The sequence below is a fragment of the Brachyistius frenatus genome, unplaced genomic scaffold, assembly GCF_029030835.1.
Source record: "Brachyistius frenatus isolate BFR_SWC_R1_liver_20210118 unplaced genomic scaffold, ASM2903083v1 Contig_20, whole genome shotgun sequence".
Classification (NCBI taxonomy): Eukaryota; Metazoa; Chordata; class Actinopteri; family Embiotocidae; genus Brachyistius; species Brachyistius frenatus.
Genome location: NW_027210619.1, coordinates 449,307 through 470,518, shown reverse-complemented (window position 1 = coordinate 470,518; position 21,212 = coordinate 449,307). Strand labels below are relative to the sequence as shown.

The window sequence follows — 21,212 nt, the reverse complement described above, 5'->3', positions numbered from 1 at the left end:
TTCACATTATCTTTTACCTCAGCTGTCTTATTTCCATTTTATCTATCTCGACATCTTTTAATCTTCTTTCTGCCACTCTGTGTCTCCTCCATCCATCCATCCATCCATCCATCCTTCAGCTAAACCTCAGAACTCGGCCTCCATCGTGACAGTGGAAGCGGGCACTAAGCCGGTCGTAGTGGCACGCTGTGAGTCCATGGATGGCCGCCCCACTGCCCAGATATCCTGGGTCACCACAGCCAATGGCAATGACACGACAACCTCTAAGCTGGGGGCCGAGAACACAATGACAGTGAACAGCGAGTACCGCATGATTCCCATGGCGAAAGACAACGGGAAAGACATCAGCTGCTTGGTGGCGCACAGGACGCAGGTCAAACCAGAGAGCTTCCTGATGAAGCTGGCCATTCAGTGTAAGACACCCCCCCCCCACACACACACACACACACAGCCCAGCAGTTATTCATTCTTAAAGTTTTCTGCTGTTCACACTCTAACATGATAGGTTTTGCCAATTTCATACCTTGGAGTGATTAATTGAACTCACTGCCATTCGTCTGTCCTTCCCCCAGATCCCCCTCAGGTGACAATATTGGGTTATGACAATAATTGGTATGTGGGTCGTACTAATGTGATGCTCACCTGCCAGGCCACAGCGAACCCCCTTCCAACCTCTGTCAACTGGAAGACGTGAGTATTGGCATCCTTGAAACTCTATTGTCTGGTCTGTTGCTTTCTTTTTCCCATAGTTTCTTGCTCTTTTCTTATCTTCTCACATTTTCTCTTCCTTTACCCTTCTTTCCAGGTCCACAATCCCCACCGAGCTGTAATCAGCGCTTTTATTATTGCCACTACAGAGCTCTGCTCTGATTATGGAGATAGCTGTATAATTTCTCATAATGGACTCTGTTAACCCTTGCATAATGAGAAACACAGTGTGGCTTCTCCTCTCCCTTTTTCTGTATCTTCAGCTATTAACATAACTGTGAACAAATTTGGGGGAAAAAAAACCTCAACTTTAACTTTAAAATGGGAGTTGAGAATTTTGGGCTTGGATCCAGCAGTTTTGATTTTCCCCCTGCCCCCATTGTATTTGCCAGCATTCTGTAATAATGGATTGCTGTTCGGAGGGGGGCGGCAAACTGATTGGTTTTGCACTGCTGATCAAGATTAGTGGAATTTGATGACAATGCACAATGCAGCCAGCACATTTTTGTTAATGTCGATCTCGATGTGTCCAAAGTCAAACAAACTGCTGTCCTATTTTCCTTTTCCCTTTTTTTTTTTTTTTTTTTTTTGGGCTTCTCACTTTTCTTTCTGTCTTGTGTCGACACGCTCGTGTCCCTGCAGCATGTCAGGAGAGATGCCAGACACGGTGCAGATCACAGGCAATGAGCTGAAGATACTTAAGGTGGATGAGGCCGTCAACACCACTTTTGTCTGCGAGGTCAGAAACCGCATCGGAACCAACAGGGATCAGGTCACAGCCATGGTCAGAGGTAAGCTGAATGACACAAAGAAGTGCACAATGCACCACATAAATACACAGCATGTGCGTAAATACTCCTCGCGATGTGTGCCAGATAACATTTGAAATATTTAAACTGATTTCAGTGCATCATGTGTGGAGTTTGACAGAAGAGACGATCAGTTAAAGAAGTGTCCTTTTTGTTTTCTTGTACGTGTACAGATTACCATTAGAATCATTCCTGTCATTACAAATCCACCCATTGGCTGCTCTAAATAGATTAAGACCAATGCTAAGTGTAATTTGCTTAAGTCGTAAATGTCTTAACACGCCAATAAATTGTACATGGCAAATGCATCAATAAAGTAGTGAACATTTCAGAGGTAACATGAAAAGCACACTGGGGACTCACTCGAGTCTCATTCATCATGTAAACTTTTCGCCTGGCTTGTATATGAAAACATTTATATCCTCTGAACTGATGAACTGGAACCAAGTGCACCTTTATCACACAAGCTGCACATTTCCTGGTCTTCTGTGCGCTCATGGCTTCCCCAGAGATACACCTTGTTCCACCTCACATGTCACATGAACGCACACACATATTTTCTCTGTGCTGAGGACTCTTTGGTGTGTAGTGTAGGGCTAAAGGGTCTAGCTGCTCTGTCCATGATGTGTGTGTGTGAGACGGTTTGTGTATGCGCATGCTTTTGTCTGCTTTTCAAATTTCTCCTTCAACTTTATATCTATATCTCTGTGTGCTATTAAGAATGCATGTCACTTTTCCATGTCTCTTTTGCATGCACTTAATAAACTGTATTATTATGTTTCTATGTTTCACTACTACCCAAGGTATATTTAAATATTTTTTATTTGTGTTTTTTTTATTTTTTATTTTTTATCAAAAGAGCAGCTAACAAAGTCACGATCACAAAAACAACTTATCAGACAAGGGGACTGCTCCTCAGTCATCAGTATTGACAGCAGAGACGAAGCAAAGCATATGAGCAGTCTTTCTATTACAATCAGTCTTGTCAATGAGGACGCAATCACTTAAAGTGAGACGCTTGACTCACAATGATACTGTAGACGTTGAAATTAAGTGGATTTTATTTGTTTTCTTGGGTATCGCTGAGATGAGGCCTGCACTCTTTGTCAGTATGTGTATGTGTTTGCTGTCTCATAATGTATAATTTGTATTCAGGTGTACGCATATGTGTGGTGCATACCTTGTTGTACAACCTCAGTTTTTTTTTTAGTAAAATCTTCCAGAATGTTTCCATTTAGAATAAAAGCAGAGGCCACCCAGTCCACCTCCCACTGTCCCTCAGGAGTTTTAGCTGCACCCTTCAACAGGGTTCACTCCTACATTTCACCTCATACAAAATACATCCCCCTTCACTCTCCTGCCTGCACTTAACCGGAAGTTATTTTCTGCTGACATGGGGGTAAACCATGCCCATAATGGGAGGGGGGAGTACATTTCTCCAGTGGCTATGTCTTAAGAGCCACCCAGTTCCTTCATGCCCTCATTTTTTCTTTTTTTTTTCTTGTCCTCTTGCTCAGTTTTCGTTCTTTCTTTCTCACCCCCATCTTTTTTCAAGTCCCTTGGCTCCTTATGGTGCCACAGCATGCGTCACCGCTCCTCTGGGGCCATTATGTACCGCTGCATACAGTCGTAGTATAACTGGGTTCTGTAGCACAAAGGATGTCACCATCTCCTGCTGTGTATTACAAGTAGCAAGCAAGGAATATGCAAAGATCCAGGGGAGCAGAGGGAGCAAGGTTTGAGGGTGCTGCTTTTAGACTACAAAGATTGGGAATGTGCACCAGGATAAATCAGTGCCAGCATGCAATCCTCACAGTCAAGACAGGGACAGGGTAAAGGCATGAGGGAGGGATGGAGGGAGAGAGCGATGCTGACATCCTTTAAAACTCCCATGGGAATCTTGTGCCACTGCATCCTATCTCCACCGCTATTGGCCTCCACTATCTCTGAGCATAGCGTGTGTTTCTGTCTGTCTCCAAGCCTCTCAGAGCGGATCAGTCACCCTTTGCTGCTTCAGCTCCTGGCTGCTTCTCTTCTCATTCCACCATCCGTTCCTCCACCACTCTGTCTTTTATCCTACATTCCAACTCCTCCCCCATTCTTCATCCCACTTTCTCCTTTTTCTCTTCTTCTCCTTGCTTAAATTTTTTTTTCTGGTTCCCCTCTCGTGTTGAACTTCCCACAGTTTCCTTGTCCTGTCATCTCCCGCCTCCATCTCATCTTGTTCTCTCGCCACCGACCACCTCATCCCTCCAACCTACTCATCTCTTACTCATTGGCATTGAAGAAGGAGGATAAGATGCGAGCTAAATTTACCAGCAGTTAATAGGTGACTGAGGCAACCAGCGAGTGTCAGAGTGAGGGAGGTTTTAGGTAAGCAGAGAGAGGGAGAGAAGTGTTCTGAAGGAAAGATAAGTCCGCATTGTTAAAGTGAAACGAAGGAGTGGATGACAGTCCAAGCGGAGTTTAAGAAAGATGTGGAATGACTCCAGATGGGGGTGTGATTCAGACCTGTGGAGGCTAATGTGAATGTGTGTAGACAAACAGGGCTAAGAGGGTCCGACAGGCGTGAAATGGCCAGCACCTGCTACATAGCAGGTCCCCCACTCCACTTTACCCCACAGCTGCATGACACACACACACACACACACACACACACACACACACACACACACACACACACACACACACACACACACACACACACACACACACACACACACACACACACACACACACACACACAAATCCACCCACAAGTGTGCGTCTGCGTTCTTACTCGTGTCCTCTGCCCTCAGTCTTGTCCTGTGCACATGGAGGCAGAGGGAGGGATGGATGTCCTCTCCTCTCCTTGCCTCTCCTTCTCTCATCTTCGATCCTGCTGCTTAGTCACACACGCAAACATATCCTACTCTGCTCTCCGCTCCTCTTTCTTTCGATTTATCGCTCGCTCGCTATCTCCTTCGCTGCAGTTTGCTCTTTTCATTGCATCTCTCATCCTCTCAGTTAGCATATGCTCTCTCCTCATCCTCCTTATCTCTCTCAGGTTGTCTTTCAGCCTCCGCAAGTCTGGCGCTGATCTCCCCGCTCAGAGAAGAGACTCCTGCCCCCAGCATTCTCTCCCTCTCCATCTCATGCCCATGCTATCTCCGTCTCTCTCCAAGCTTAACTCTTAAATACCAGTAGCTCTTCCTTAATCACAGCTTAGTAGTATCCAACCCTCCATCCATCCATCCCTCCATCCATCCCTCCATTCTGGGCTCCTCTCAGGGGGGTACTTGTATGGCTAACCCAGATTCCCTCCATCTTCTGTCTTGGATTTTTTTTCCCTCATTGTTCCTTACAGGGGTGGCACAGTTGAACCTAAAAAAAACAAATTAAATGCCCAGGATTGAATCCCCCACATGGTCTGAGGGGATCCTCAGTTGAACGGAAAAGAGATTTCCTCTCAATTCTGAGAATTTTTCTCCCATTTTCAGACTCATCCAAGGAGACAGTTCAAGGGCAAGGGGCTTGTGTGTGTGTGTGTGTGTGTGTGTGTGTGTGTGTGTGTGTGTGTGTGTGTGTGTGTGTGTGTGTGTGTGTGTGTGTGTGTGTGTGTGTGTGTGTGTGTGTGTGTGTGTCTGCCTGCATCCGTCTATGTCTGTCAGTGTGTCTCTGGCCATGCGAAAACAGCCAGCGAACAGGTCTGATGGAGCCAAGTCTCCCTCCAGCTTGCAACTGGCCCCCTTCCCACCCCTCATTAGCAGACACACACACACACACACACACACACACACACACACACACACACACACACACACACACACACACACACACACACACACACACACACACACACACAGCTCTGTTCAATAACTCAACATGCTGACAGAGAATACTACTAAGCTATGCTCTAGGTGCAGCCCAGCCTGACATCAGATGACTGACCATCATGGTGTGGGAGCGTGCATGTGACTGTGACCATGCATGTTTTTGGAAGGCTGCAGTAAACGTTACTTCCGCTCCATCTCTCTCATTACTTGCGGTCACTTGGAGCTTACAGTCGTGTTGGACATGACTTCATAAGAAGCATGCTGTTTTTGGCTTCCGCAGTATGGTGTGTTTGAGTGTGTGTGAGTTTGGGGAAGAGAGCGGAGGGGTGGGAGGGGGGCAGTACTTACTGCAGTTATGCATGTTTGATTTTCTGTTTTTTTTCTCCCCCTGTTATCCACACTGCATGCATATTGCAGTTTTACTGCTGGCTCATCCAGCAGCATGTGTTTATAAGATGTCCTCTCCTCACCCACTTAAATAAATACCACTGGTGCTTTGTTAGGATGTGTGTCAGTCTGTAGTGGGCCTGTACTGGGAGCCTGGGTTGGCTCCTTTTACATCTCTCTTTTAAATCTTTCAAGTGTTGTCTCCAGAATGGTAGAATAAAACATGAATTATCGTCCACAAAAGGCTTTAGCAAGACAGACTTCCAAGAGCTACGCTTAAGAACTGACTTGAGCGACGCATTAAAAATAATTGGATGAGAGGAATTTAGGGAGAATTTGCATTTACATTTTAGTGTAATTCCCTTTGATGTGATGGCAATGTGTGGCAGAATCCGGCCCCAAGTTTGCGCAGAGATTGTTGCCACGTCGCATGTGGAGGAGCTCCACAGAGCCGGAGGTGATAATGCATTTCTTGTGTTCCTGCTAGAAGTGGACACAGAGGGCTAGATCTCACTCTCATGTGTGTGAACAGGAATGTTTAGCACAGCTTGGGGGAGAATACAAGGGGAAGAGAGCCGGTGTGCTTTGGGAGTCTGGTGGGAGAAAATGAATGAGAGGATAAGAAAACCTATCCATATTATTAATTTTTTTTTCTCTTGCCATATGTTGAAAGTGAAGCACAGAGGAGAAGAGCAGAGAGAACTAACATATGACAGAAATGCAAATGTAAATTGGAGAGATGACGGCGAAAATGGATTTGAAAGAGACAGAAAGAGTGTATGCAGGAGACAGCTGGTGAAGTGGAGGCAGAGTTGGAGAAAAGGGTAGTGGAGGTGAGGAGAGGCAGAAATAAAGAGGAAGAAAGGAGTTTAGCACAGGTGTAGACAGCAGTAGGCTGCCATTTTTGCTCTTGACAAGAATCAGTGTTACAAGAGTAATTCTGTCAGCTCTCTGTACACTTAACAAGAGGGGCCGGCTTCTGTTGGATTTCAAATGGGAATGACAATAAGAATTGGGCTGATTTGCTACTTTCAAATTTAGGCAGGGATTTCAACAGCGGCGTAGACTGGTTAATCCTCTGCAGCGGCTGGTGAAAGTGCAGAGAGTGGAAAGGAAAGCTCGAGCAACAGAAAGGATGTTCAGCTTAGCTAAGGGTTCTTGATCACTTTCAACCGGGGACTGAAATAAATAATTAATTTCCTCGCTACTACTTATTTGGTTTTATTCTGTAGCTCTTGCGCTCAAACCTGAGGGGAGATAGCACTTTAGAGTGACAGATAATAAACAGACTTTATTTCATAATATGTTTCTTCCACACTGTGCCTTGTTGAAACAGTAACATGAAAGTATTTTATTTATTGTTTCTGTAGCATCCAAATTTAACATGTACAATAACAAGATATGCATAATAACGTGAATTCTTTGAACCCAGTTAAAGTGGGAATAACGTGCATGGAGACATACATTTTTCTTTCTAGTAAAAGCTCTTTGAAGAAGGCAGGCTGTTGAAGAAACGGAGAATAAAGTCTACGCTGTCTTTCTAATGTGCTCATCCTTCCGGTTTAAGTTATTACACTTATGTTGTCTACGTATTTCCTTGTATCACTACCTGTCCCCTTTGGAGAAAATTTGTATTCAAAGTACAATGAATGCAGACATAAATTCTGGCAGTGCTACTGCCACACTCCCCTGCTCACTGAGCTCTAGATGATGACCACATGGGGAAAACAGTCACAGGTTCTGTTTGTGGGGAGTTGTCAGAGTCCCCATAAGCACTTAGAGCCCTGAACTCATGACCCTGAAAAGCTTGTGCAAAGCAGTAACACTTGCTTGTGTTTCAACTGGCTTTAGTGTCTTTACTAGGCTGACTGAAATATGTCCGTGACACCAAGAGCTAAAAGATAGCATAGAATTTCTGCACTCCTAATCTTATTTACTTACTTTTAAAGTGACGTTCATCATAATTTTGCTGATTTAAATAATATTTTATTCAGGCAAGTTTAAAAATGTTAACTGGTGCATTTAAATAATTGCTTTTCGAGGAAAAAACATGTTTATATTTATTGTTTTAGTATCTTAGATGTGTTATTGCCACCATAAATAAAAAAAATTCCAACAATACCTAGCCTCAGTCTTAATTAGCCGTTGCCTTTGCTGCCAAAGCGATGGTATCTGTTGCAGTTGAAATACCTGCTTTAAAATACGGCACCAATATTACTGGAGGAGGATGTCAGGGGAATGGGAAATTTGAGTTAAAAAAAGAGCACTATGTGGCTGACAAGTCATACGGGACCTCTTCACAACCCTGATTTAGACACCACTACTTGTCCCTGGAGTTTTTATGCACACAGACACACTCACAGAAATACTTTGTATTGGACGGCAGAGCCCCAGTTTTACTTCTACCCGCCTTAGTTTGCATTCTAACAACGGCTTTGTCTAATTTGAAATGGAATTAAATGGTGTTTCTTGTGTATGCATATGCAGCAAGACAGCTGTGACACATTTAGCAATGCTGGAGTACAAGTGGACCCACATATCGGACCGATGCACAATCAAACGGTGCCTGTGGTTTACAGAAGTGGAGAGGGGTGCCAGTCTGTCCCCCTGCTCCTCATTCATCGCTTCCAGGAACAGTTGTCATTCCGCTGTAGCACTTTGTCACTCACTCAATCCGCCACCTCCTTCTCCTCTTCCTCCTCCTCTTTAATCTAATTTCCACCCGCCTTTCCTCCATTCATCATAACGCTCCTCCTCCTTTGCATGGCCTCCACCTGTTCTGCCCCGCACACACCATTCCCCCATCCAACAGAAACTGTTTGTGTGTGTGGCTTGCTTTTTTTTTTTACCCTCCCACCTTGCCTTGTGATTTGTGGTGAGCCTTGGATAGACCCTGGCTGATGAAGGGCGACACGGGGGGGACATGGCTGAGACGTTGTTGTGGGAATGGGGACAGGAGCAGCTCTGAGGGAGAGGAGGAAATGTCATTGTAGCAGGAAGCCCAACACACACACACACACACACACACACACACACACACACACACACACACACACACACACACACACACACACACACACACACACACACACACACACACACACACACACACTTGACTGTACTGACACCTCAGTGCTCTTACACACTTGACTGAATACAGTTCAGACCAGCACCACTGACATCATCCAACCCCCACATTCTTTCTCTTCCCCTCCCTCTCTTTCCTGCTCTTTTTTTATGCCTTCTTTATTTTCACTCTCTCTCCACTGCTCTTTTTTTCTCAACTATATTCCTTCTCTTCCTTTTTCTCCCTACCCACCTATTCTCCCTCCTACAGAGCCCTCACAGAATCCATCCAATGCCGGTGTGGTGGCGGGAGCTGTGATTGGCTCCCTGCTGGCCCTCCTTTTGGTCGCCGCTCTCATCGCCGTGCTTGTCACCCGTAGCCGCAGGCAGCAGCAGGGTTACCGTGCCAATGGCGGCAGTGACATGAAGACACGCATATTCGGCGGCGGAAAGAAGGCCAGCAAGAACGGCACAGGCGGCGGTGCGGGAAGCGGTGGCGTCGGAGGCGGTAACAACAACGGACCCATCTACGTTTACAACGAGAGCTCCCCCCACCCGGGTCTCGGAGAGAAAAACAACCACCACCAGCCGCTCACCATGGGAGGCAGGCCTGAAGTTGTCGCCACCACACCCACCGCCCAAGACATCCTGCTAAGCAATGAATTAGATGATGGAGAGAGGAGGAAGTTTGATGAGCTGGAGGAGGAGGAGAGGTATGACCACTTCACTGGAGGGGCCCCGATCCTTCAGCTTCGCCCACCGCATGACCAGGATGATATGATTGGTGATTACCTGGATGATGACATGGAGTCCCAGCGGGATGGCTCCGTCATATCACGGACTGCAGTTTACGTATAGAGGAGGAGGAGAGGAAAAGAGGAGGATGAAAAGGCGGGCTGGAGAGTTCCTCCAGAGGATTTTGTGGCTCCAGGGTCTTGTCCCTGTCTGATGAAGAAAATAATACCACTTTTATTTTTGAAAATTTATTTTAAATATAGCCTATTATTAATCACAGCGCAGCCCCAGAATGGACTGACAGAAAAGGAGGGTGTGGTGAGATGATGTAGGAGGAGTGCTGCCGTTTTGTGGTCCCTAATCAAACAGAGAAAAGAACAACCAGTCTGACACCGCTTTTGTTCATGCTCTCTCGCTATCACCGGGACCTTGACTCCTGACACACAGACTAAAAGAGAAAATATTTAGTGTGGGAGAAGGATAATGGAATCATGATAAAAGTTTGGCTATTGAGGAAGCTTCCTGCATATTCACTCTTATCTACACCAAAACAGTAGAAGTGGAAGGGTTTTTGTGTTGCCTGCAATGCTCAGTCCTCCTGTTGGGAAACTTTTTTTTTTTTTTTTATCTGATAATGTGTTGGGCTGTGACATCTGGTGGGTCATTTGCAGCTAGTGATGGGTTGAGAGGAAATCATTTAAAAGTAGAGATAGGAACCATCAGGTGATTTAGAAAAGTATTTGCTCGTGTTTACTGGTGAGTTCTCCTCTCTGCTCTCTCTACCATCCTCTCAAGCTTAAAAAAAAAAAAAGACTCCTCAAACTATCAGTGGCACTTTTAAATTGAAGCCAACAAGATTTCAAGCGCATACGGGTCCTTATGTGCTGCACAAATGCAAAAGCATTTAAATTTAGCAAAGTAAGTTTGCAGAGTTTGAACCAAGTTCTCTAACAAAGTATTCACATGCAAACTTTTGTACTGTGCCTGGAGGTAAGAAACGGTAAACAAAGAGATGAGGGAATGAGGTGTAGCCGATCTGACAGGGTCAAGGGATGAATAGAGGGATGCAGGAGGACTAAAGAGGAGCACATCTCCTCTTTTCTCTTCCTCCTCATCCTCGTCTCTTCAGAGTGCTCCTGACAGGAGGAGCTTGATTGGTAATGAGCTGTGAAGTCGCTCACTAAGCCGGGACCAACAGATTGCCACCACTTATCGTTTATGATGTGGCGATTCCACCCCCCCTCCCACTCCCCTTTCTCTCTATCATCCCTCTGTCTCTTCCTCCCCTCTTCTCTCTTCATCCCTCTCTCCAGTGTTTATGGGGAATTTATGATTTATCCAGGGAAGTGTCGAGGTCAGGGCTACAGAGAGCAGAGGAGTATTTTACCGCTCCTGATGTGTCAAACGCCCCACTTACTCTATGGCGGCCCAGCCTGCCTCGACATGCCAGGACTGACTAATCCACCTGGAGTGGCCATGTTCACTCCGCTGCACAGACACCCTCGCCTCCTCCTGTACATTACTAAATGGACGGATGTAACAGAACCCCACGTCTAAAGTACGATGGCGTTAGGTGAGACAGGTTTTCAATGGGATCATATAATATTTATTTCCATGAGGGGATGTTGTTTAATGTAGTGAATTGATTTGGAGACATAAAGGGTTGCATCCGCTGCAAAGCTATTGATTAATGGCCAACATTCAGTGAAATGGACCGTAATGAGGCAGATTCAGGACTGATTGTCTCCTGACTCTTAATTTATCCTCTTAACGCGTCACCACAGGTGCGCTGAGGCAAATATTACTCCATGGCTACTGTACGCTACTGTCTTTGAGGCTCAGTGTTTACATTTGCATGCGTCACTGTATCGGCGTTGCCACTTGGTGACTGTGATGGACAATCGTGGAGAGAAGCCCGACTGAAGCTCCTCTAATCATGCGTTTCTTGGCCTTCTAGTCAATTTCCCCATTGACCCCCTGGGAATTCGGTGAGTGTGGTCTCCATGACTGTGCTGACCTCTCATAAGGCCCCAGCTTCGATCTTGGTTGGTGTTTGCTGCAGGTCATGAGGTCAAACAAAGGGAGACCCATTGCCAAGGGCAAAGATGACTGTGCTTGCCTGCATTTCTAACCATGGTTGTTTTTAACCTTGAACTACAGATGTGAGAGTAACACTCCTGTACAGACCTAAGTATCTGTACAGGGGCGAGACTGCCATTGTGATGGCTGTTAACCTTCAGAGAGGCAGAGAGAGAACAGGAGAGAGACACGAGAGGGAGATGACAAAAATAGAGACAGCGTTTAGTGTTTGAGCACCGTCTGGCATATTGTAAGCCATTGTGTTCAATAGGATTATCGTCTAATGGCCTTAGCTTATACATAAATGCAACTCCTGTCAACCTGGGGTACAGTAAATGTACTGAACACAGCTGATTTGTCACAACCACTCAATATAAAAATGTATTACTTATTTTTGCACTTGTGTGTGTGTGTAACTGCTACAAAGATAAATATGAGTGTAGTACTTGGTTTTGGGGGGTAAAAAAAAAACAGACTAGGGACAAAACTGTTGTATGTACATTTTGGTGTGAGGTATCTGTGTACTATATATGTAAACATCTTTATTTTTCTTGTGAAAATGTGGATATTTATGAAAATGTAAATATCAGATCTATGGAGCCAGTGTTGTGGAAGTAAAGCAGAAGGCATTCTGGGTCGGCTAAGTCTAAAGTTCAAATGTCTGAGGGCAATCAGAATGTAATTTTTAACTTAATGAATACCTCGGTAGTTTGGGTGGTACAGCATACAGAAGTGGCTGAGCTTAGTTTACCTAAAGAGTCGATTTGATTTTGGGGGGTAAAATTTTTTATATCTACTGGTATACTTATTTTTGTTTCAGTTAGCATTGCCTGCAGTTCCTCATAATAAGCACACACCATTTCTTTGTGGCGTCTTCTGTTCCTTGACAGACACTTTGCATAATGCAAAAATGCACACAATTCTTATAATTTATCAGGTATCACGCAAGCAATGGCCTATGTTACGTCTGAGTCAGCTTTCTCTCTGTGTGTGTGTGTGTATATAGTGGGTTAGTCGGTATTTTCGTGACGCTTGCGGGCTTTCGGGACATCTTCTCCTGCCGTTGGGGCTGTAACCCGAGTAGCCACCCTCTGTCATGATGGAAAAAAAAAATGGCAAACTGAAGATAATATTGTGCATTTCCAAGACGCATTCACTCTCTCACGCACACACACACACACACACACACACACACACACACACACACACACACACACACACACACACACACACACACACACACACACACACACACACACACACACACTGTATACTCTGTATATATACATACGCAGAATGCAGAGAAACATTCGCCCACACACAAACACCCCTCAGTCGCTCTCATTATGCTCACTCCCACAGCCAAACTGTGCAGAAGACACCTCATACCTGACAACTTTGCCATCTCCTGACATAAGCCCACACAAATATGCTCACATAGTTGCACACAGAAAACACACGGCAACACTTCTTCTTTTTCCTCCTCTTGCTCAGTTGCTCTGTCAGGACACATAGCGTGTCCTGTTAGTGTGGGAAGAGCTGTAGCATGATGTGTCCCCTTGCTCCACTGCTTTCTATCCCAAAAATATTCCAAACCTGTTCCCAAATGCAGTGACCATGTAGGACAGCAACAAGTGCACATTCGGGGACACACACACATACACACCTTTCACCCAGCGTCACAGAAGCAGCCTTTTTAGGAAAGCATTTGTCCGTTCCGCTTTTGTTCTAGGCAGGAAATATAGCTTTCATAAAAATGCCACTGCGCTGACCTGCTCCCCCCTCCTCGGAGCCCTTTGAATGTTTTTTAGGAGAGTCACAACTTCCTACTCGTCTCCAAAAACGTTGTTTTGACTTCTTGGTCACCTCCACTGCCGCGACCGCCTCCACAGACACGCCTGCACACACCATTGCCACCCACCTCAGAACCCAAGTAAAGCTTGTCAGACAAAATGCTTTCAGAGAAACCTGTGATCCCGGTCCGGGTCCAGCACAAGGTTAGATTATCAAAACAACCAATATTTTTCTTCGCCTAGAAAGCTACATACTGTTGCTGTTTCCTTGGCTCCAAATATCTGATGACTCATCAAAGCCTTAACATCTCCCATCTCACTCGCATTAAAAGGAAAAATTAAAAAAAAGAGAAAACTTTCCGTGTGTACATAGTATAAATATATAAATATGTAGCAGAGAAAAATAATTACTAATTTATGGTGTCACGTTTGTGTATTACTCAGTGACGGCAAGCATGAAGGATTTATTTTCTCCTATTACAGTTTCTCCTCTCTTCTGTTATTTTGCAGTGCTTTATAATTTATGTTTTCTGAGTGCTTTATTCTTGACTGCTGCGCTGTGATTGCTGCCAAAACTGGCAAATGTGCTTCTTCTATACAAATGAACTGTATACACACAACAAAACAAGCTTACCCCAAAATGTGCTTTTTATTATTATTATTATTATTGACTGGTCTGTGTAAAAGTTGTTTCTTTTTTGTATTTTTTAAATTTATTTTGGTCTTCGAAAAGAAAAAGCAAATTAGAATTGTTGTCACCATTTTGTCATGTCTTTCTATATTTTTTCGTATTTGGTTGCTATTAAAGATTTCTTGATTTTTGAAAGGTTGCTACGTGTGGTATGTGTCCCTCCTTCCCCTCCGTCTGTCTCTTTAACACTTGAGGTTGGCTGGATGACTGAGGAGCCAGATTGAATAGAAGCGCCGGCCATTGATTATCACTGATTAGATTTATAGATTAATTGATCAGGATATGAAGCGGCCTCTCAGTCTGTTGTCACCCATCTTTCGAACTCCAGACACACGTTTTTGCCCCCCCACCCCCACCCCCCACCCCCACTCTCATTTCCTGGTCTGGCTGTTTGTCTCATTTCAGTTTTGATGAATCTGTGTGTGTGTTAACAGAGGTGTGATAACAGGCTTATAGGAAACTGAGCACAGGAATAGGAGAAGCCATTTTGTGGATTACAATTGTCCTATACTCAAGCTCCACCTCCTCCAAGTCTCTCTGCTTTGTGTACGTGTCCTGGTTGGCTGAAGTAAACTTGCTGCCTTGGTAACAGGTATATAGGAGATGCTGCAGTTGTTGTTTAAAGGGCACATTTTTCTATTAGATTTTTTCACCTGAGCATGCGCATAATGAGAAGTGATGATACAGAGCATACGTGCTCTTTTATTTCAAGATGCATACACTTTATGATATTCAGTGGGTCCCCAATACCTCTCATGCAGAAGCTGTACAGGCACAGAGAAAAGTGTAGAGATGAGGAATGTGGAGCTGTAGCTTCAGTGGCTTTCCTGGAGGGAGGCAGTTTGTGTTTTCAGTTGGGGAATGTGCAGGCCAAGCTGAAACTCTGTGAATGGAGCGCCTCTCAAAGGCAGCATTGTTTGAGCTCTGACTAAAGCAAACTGGTTTGGTCAAATTTTAACAGAAGGGCAAGTAGAGGTGCGCCTGTGTCCGTGTGTCCGTGTGTCCGTGTGTCCGTGTGTGTGTGTGTGTGTGTGTGTGTGTGTGTGTGTGTGTGTGTGTGTGTGTGTGTGTGTGTGTGTGTGTGTGTGTGTGTTAGTAGCTTTATGTATAAATATGCTGGCATCTGAGCATTCCTGCTTCATGTGCACCTGCCTCATTTGGTTTGCATACAAATAACCCCTCTGTGTTCCCACCAAATGACACAATCGAGTTGTGCTCTTAACATCCCCATGATGTTGACAGTTGGTTTATGGCAGTTATGGCAGCGTGTCCTCAATGTTTGCCTGGTGCTTTGATGCAGTCATGTATCTGTGTGTCATCCTGGCTCCTTGTCACAGTTCATTTTTGTTGCAGGCTTCTTCTGTCAATGCACAGCTATTTACTGTGAGTCCAGCCCACCATCTGGCCTCTCTAATTGCTTTGGATTTGAGGCTGGTGAGATAGAGAGCACTTACACACACAGAGACACACAGACACACTCTGACTCCGTTGGTTTTGTAGCTGAATGTAAAAGACTCCAGCGCAGCAGCAAGGCTTTTAAGCTGCAGCAAGTAATAAAAGCCTGTGTGACACGTGCATTTTTGTCTCCCTTTGTCACAGTAAAAGGTACCCGCATCATGTGAAAGCAGCGACTCCGTAACGTAGAACATGGCCTGTTTGAGCTCAGGGCAAATAACCTGGATCCGAAGCCAAAGTGACAGCAGCTACACCAAGCACTACTGCTGTGCTCAACATTAGCTTACAGTGATGAGACATGGTGTGGTTCCTCCCCCGAGCAATCCGGCTAGCTGGTAGTGGCCCTGTTTATACCAAGTTGTGTGCGTAGGCGTGCATTAGATGGGGAATGAGCATGAGAGTGTGTCCTTCGGTCATACAGCGTGCTAAAGAAATCTGCTCATGTGGTTAGGCACCCGTTGAGTGCTTTGCAGGGTTCACACAGATCAGATTTCCATAGGATGTTTGTGTGTGAAACTGTTTATGGACTGTGGTATTAACAGATTGTTTTGTTTTGTTTTTTTTGGGGGGGGAGAGGGGGTCTGTGTGTGTGTGTGTGTGTGTGTGTGTGTGTGTGTGTGTGTGTACACACTGTTTGACACCTGCGTTGTGTTTGTGCATGGTTGTATATTTAACTTCCAGCTCTGGAAGCTGCAGCCACAGTGTTGATTAAACATCTGATCGTCTGTGTGTGGATTAGCACACAGACCCACTTTGGTCTCTCTGTGCTGATAACTGCAAACACAATGCTCCTCATTTAACCTCTCACCCTCAGGCTCCAGACATGACTAATAAATCCCAGAGTGAGTGATGAATGGCCAGCCCTGTTGCATGGATGTCTGAGTGATGGTTGTGTTGACCTGGGCCTTCACAGGTATTAAAGCAAGTATCTGCCTCTGACCTTAATTAATAAAGTAGGCTTCTGAATATTCTTATTTGCTTTAAAGCGACAAGCTTTTCTCTTTCTTGCCCGCGGTGAATATTCACATCTCCAGCTGTGTGTGTGTGTGTGTGTGTGTGTGTGTGTGTGTGTGTGTGTGTGTGTGTGTGTGTGTGTGTGTGTGTGTGTGTGTGTGTTACAGTTAGTGGAGTGTTTGCAGCAAATTCATCTTTTTTTTTTTTTTTTTTTTAAACGATGTTTCTTAATATTTTGGTTCGGCTCTGCTGAACACTGGATGTGACTCATAGCTCTCAGTCATTGTAGGCCTCCTGTTTTAGGACAATTCTTCCAAACATGGAGGTAATTAATGAGTTTTAATGTTGAAACATTGGAATTTCCTTTACTGGCCAAATCAGTCATCTGAACTCAGTCCAAGCATGCGTTTCACTTGCTGAAGACCAGACTGAAAGTACAGCGTTACAGGCCTGACAGTACATAACAAGGCCAGATCTGTTTCTGGCGATGTCTGTGGGTTCACTTACTTTTTTGTCTTAATTTGGTCACTTGATTTCTTTCCCTATAGATTACAGAGTCTACAGCCGTGCTTGTAGATCTGTTAGTTAGTACTGAGCTAAATACTTATTGCAAGCTGATATACAGTGGAGCTGCAATGATTTGTTGATTAATCGTTTATTTGATTGACTTTAAATTATTTTGATATTTGATGAATCATTTTAAATAAAAATTTCTTCCTGGTTCCATCTTTTTGAGGATTAGTTGCTTCTCTGTCTGGTGTAATTGTACTTTTACATTTTGGACTGCTAGTCAGACAAACCAAGGAAGCTGAAGACCTCTTGTCAGGCTTTACTGTAATTGTGATGGACATTTTTGATTGATTTGATTATTAATGAATCGGAAGAATAATCAATAATGAAAGTAATTATGCGTAGCAGCCGTACTAACACACATACAATGACGGTGGTAACATCCTGTTGCGGGTGTAAGTTTTCTTAACATGTTTAGTGTTTTAGCGTTTTTTGTGGCCAATGTAGTTTCTCTTACAAGCTTAGAAAGGGAGGGTGAGGCGAGGGGTACTCAGTTGGTTGCGATCTGAAACCTCACCGCTAGTTGCCACTAAATCCTACAGATTGCTCCTTTAAGTCAGTCGTGCAGTACTGTTATTTTAGGGGGTATTATTAAGATAGTAAAATGAACCTACATGGGCGGGTGCACAACGCATGGGTGAGTACACTTTGTTTGTTTCAGGCACCAGCGCAGAAACATGCAAAAGATAAAAATAATATTACAATGTACCTTTTACCTTGAACAGTAGCACTTTAGTAGCACTTAAAATGACACTTACTGATAGCACTTTGTAGTTTGGCTTTCATGAAGAAATTGTATTTTCTTGATTCCTGTTGTTCTGGGTTTTGTACCCTCATGGTTGAAATGCACTTATTGTAAGTCGCTTTGGATAAAAGCGTCAGCTAAATGAAATGTAATGTAATGTAATAACAACGTGAAAGATTATTGTTGTATACATGACTCTGTGCACGAACAGATCAGTTTCCTGTGCAGAGAAGCTTTTTTTTTTTTTTACTACTCTGCAAATACGCTGCTTTAATAGCAATCGACCAAGGAGCAAGAGCCCCAGACTTTTAAAGGGAATGGAACGTGACCCTCTGTTTATTTTATACTAGCCCCAAAACAAGTCTAATGATTGATTAAGAGACTAAGTACAACTCCTTTGAACCATGCGTGTCACTTTGCGCTCAGATTATCCGCCTCTAAACCAGAAAAAGTGGATTTAGACACTGTCTGAACTTTAGATCGCGCACTTAGATTGTCAATATTTAGACCTTAGTCACTATACAAAATCTAAATAAAAGTATTGTTGCTCAGTCAGTCCTATACAGTCTATCGCCCTGATGCTGTTGAATACACTGTATTTCACACAGCCACAATTTGCTTTCACTGCTGCTTGCACACTCCCTTGTTTTGCTGACATTACATTTAAATCAATCTTTTTTTTAAATAATGTCTTGAGTGGAGTTCTTAATTTCACACTGTGATTGTGACAAATTCAGGGTTTGTTGATGATTTGGAAATCATTGTCAGAGATTAATGTATGTGACTGACACTGTTGGTTTGTGAATGCTAAACTGGCTTCAGATGCTGTTCTGTGACCCAGGTTATGGCGCCTTTAGTAATACTGTTGCCTTGTGAAAAGGATCAGGATTATGATATCTGTTCTAATCCTCTGTTTTCTCTGCGTGTTGTTACTTTAGTGGAGTTTGTTTTGGGGCATGCAGCCACTACTCATCCACTGTGTACTCCGGAAATAGACATTATCTGTATATTTTAGATGTTAATGAAATGCATTTAAAAGTTAAATTTCTTCTGCAGTTATAACATCAATTTTAAAAAAAGATGTCTCGAGCTGCAACCTTCCTGTTGAAGTAAAGAATTAGTTTCTCGAACAAGAGACGGTGCTTTAAAAGAACCTGACTGACAAATGTGTTTTCCCTAACAGAATATTGTTATTGTGTTGTGCAAGGTGAAAGCAAAGTGCAGAGGAAGTTGTGTTTGTAAATAATCACAGGAAATTGGAAATCGTATCATTCTTTACCCTCAAGCGGTAAATGATAACATCCGATCTTCTGGCTTCTGGTCTTTCAGTTTTGTTCAGATGTGTGTCTACACTCACACACACACATACACACACACACACACACACACACACACACACACACACACACACACACACACACACACACACACACACACACACACACACACACACACACACACACACACACACACACACACACACACACACACACACACACTAATATAAACCCGGCCAGACATGCAAGAGGGGAAGTGAATGCTCCTGTTTCCCCTGTAGGCCTCTGGGCGTTTACTCTTCCTGTCCCGTGCTGACAGGGCTGGAGGTAACAGGGTGGTTGCACTACATTGTTGGGCGGATGAGTCTCCCTCAGGATAACACGTGCACGGCCGACTGCTGGGAGAGCAGAGAAGGGCAGGGAGAGAGAAATGGAGTGGGAGAGATGGTGTGGAGGCAGGGCAAAGAGGGCATGGTGGTGTGAGGAGAGTGAAGAGGGGGTGAAGTGGGGAGCTCGGAGGCCTTTCGTATTGGCAAAAGCTGCAGAGAGCTAGCTGGTATATAAATTTAACAGTGACTAATGCAAAATTGAGTAAAAAGGAAAAGGAGAAGAAAGGAGTAGAGGAGGAGTCTGAGAGGACGGAGAGACCAAAGGGCAAAAAGCAGAACGGAGAAAGGGAGGAGAAGCCTGATTAAAGATGGAGTGGAGATGGCTGAGTAAAGGGAGGAGGGTGATGAGGGCTGAGTTGTTGCAGCTGTGTTGATTTAGCTTCTCACAGCTCAGATTGTGTGCGTGTTTGTGTGTGCGCGCACGCTCGCCTGCCTGCGTGCCTGCGTGAGGGAGGGAGGGAGAGAGAAGAAGCTTTGACGTCCGCAGAGTGCCGCTGACCTCGACACACCTGCACAAACACCCACCACCAGCATCAGATGAAAGATGCAGCATGTGTATGTGAGTTAAATAAGCCCCAAAAGGTCTTCATGCTGTGACTTACCTGGAACAAATCCTGTTCTAGAAAATCAAAAACAAAGCACATTATGTGAATGCAGTATGACCACCAGGGAGTGTAGCTTTGAGCTAAGTGTGCACGTGCCTGTCCGTGTGTGTGTGTGTGTGTGTGTGTGTGTGTGTGTGTGTGTGCGCGCGTGTGTGTGTGTCTGTGTGGGTATGAATAAAAGAGATTTATATCAGGGAAAGAATGGTTTGTTGCTGCTCCTAAGAATAGATTCTGTGACGGAAATGATTTTGATGCTGTATGCAAGCCTGTGTGTGTGTGTGTCTGTGTGTGCGGTTGTCTGTGTGGTTGTGTCTTTCTTTTTCTTTTCTTTTTTCTTTTTTTTTTTTGTGTGTATTTGCCCTGGAGTGTTTTGCAGATCAAATGCACTTGCTGTTTAATTCACCGTCTCAACAGGCAGCTCTTACAAAGTACATGCACGCACTAGCACATGCACGTCTGCATAAACTCAGATATAAACATACAGAATGAGAGATGACTATGGAGATAAAAATGAAATAAGTCTGCAAATATTTGGTCTTAGGACGCGAGATATTTTTCTGGCGACTGCCAAGTCTGTAGTAAATGGTGGATGATTGTGTTCATGTTCATTTGCGAACGTAACTGCTGTGCAGATGTTCGCCTGACAATACAGAATGTGCATGCAATTGTATGTTTTTTTTTCTTCATGGGAGTTTATCACAAATGGTTGTTAAGTGCTGGTGAACAACACATTTTCATGCTGCTGTGCATGTTTATCCAGGTAGTAGAATCAGACTTTAATGATATTATGACCTATATTGTTATGGAAAATATATATTTTGAATGATTACTGTTGTTTATGTATTTAGGGTGAAAATGTTGAAATGAATGTCATGTTATTTATACAAAAACCTACATAAATTGTGAGGTACTAGCAAAATAAGCTACAGGAAGTGTATTGTCCAATATAATGCAATAAATACAGTTCAACTTCCCACCTTGAAAGTGCAACTATTCGCATAGAAAAGAGTTAAAAAAAACCAAAAAAAACACACCGATTGCCAGTCAACAAAAACACTGAATCATCACCCAGCTCTATATTTGTTTACGGTACGGGTCTGCTGGTACATACAGTACAGTGAAGTGACGGAGCGG

At 44.1% G+C, this 21,212-nt stretch overlaps 1 protein-coding gene across 3 annotated transcripts in view; it reads left to right on the top strand.

Moving 5' to 3' along the window:
• The window catches only part of LOC138619275 (poliovirus receptor homolog), a 79,063-nt gene that overhangs the window by 34,288 nt on the left and 23,563 nt on the right, over positions 1 to 21,212 (top strand). For 2 of the 3 annotated variants that reach the window (XM_069695589.1, XM_069695588.1), the window contains exons 4-6: positions 120 to 413; positions 573 to 690; positions 1,351 to 1,499. In XM_069695589.1, the coding sequence (XP_069551690.1) occupies positions 120 to 413; positions 573 to 690; positions 1,351 to 1,499 (561 nt within the window). Of the gene's footprint in view, positions 1 to 119; positions 414 to 572; positions 691 to 1,350; positions 1,500 to 9,056; positions 14,223 to 21,212 lie in introns of those variants that run through there. The other variant, XM_069695587.1, reaches the window with a different exon arrangement.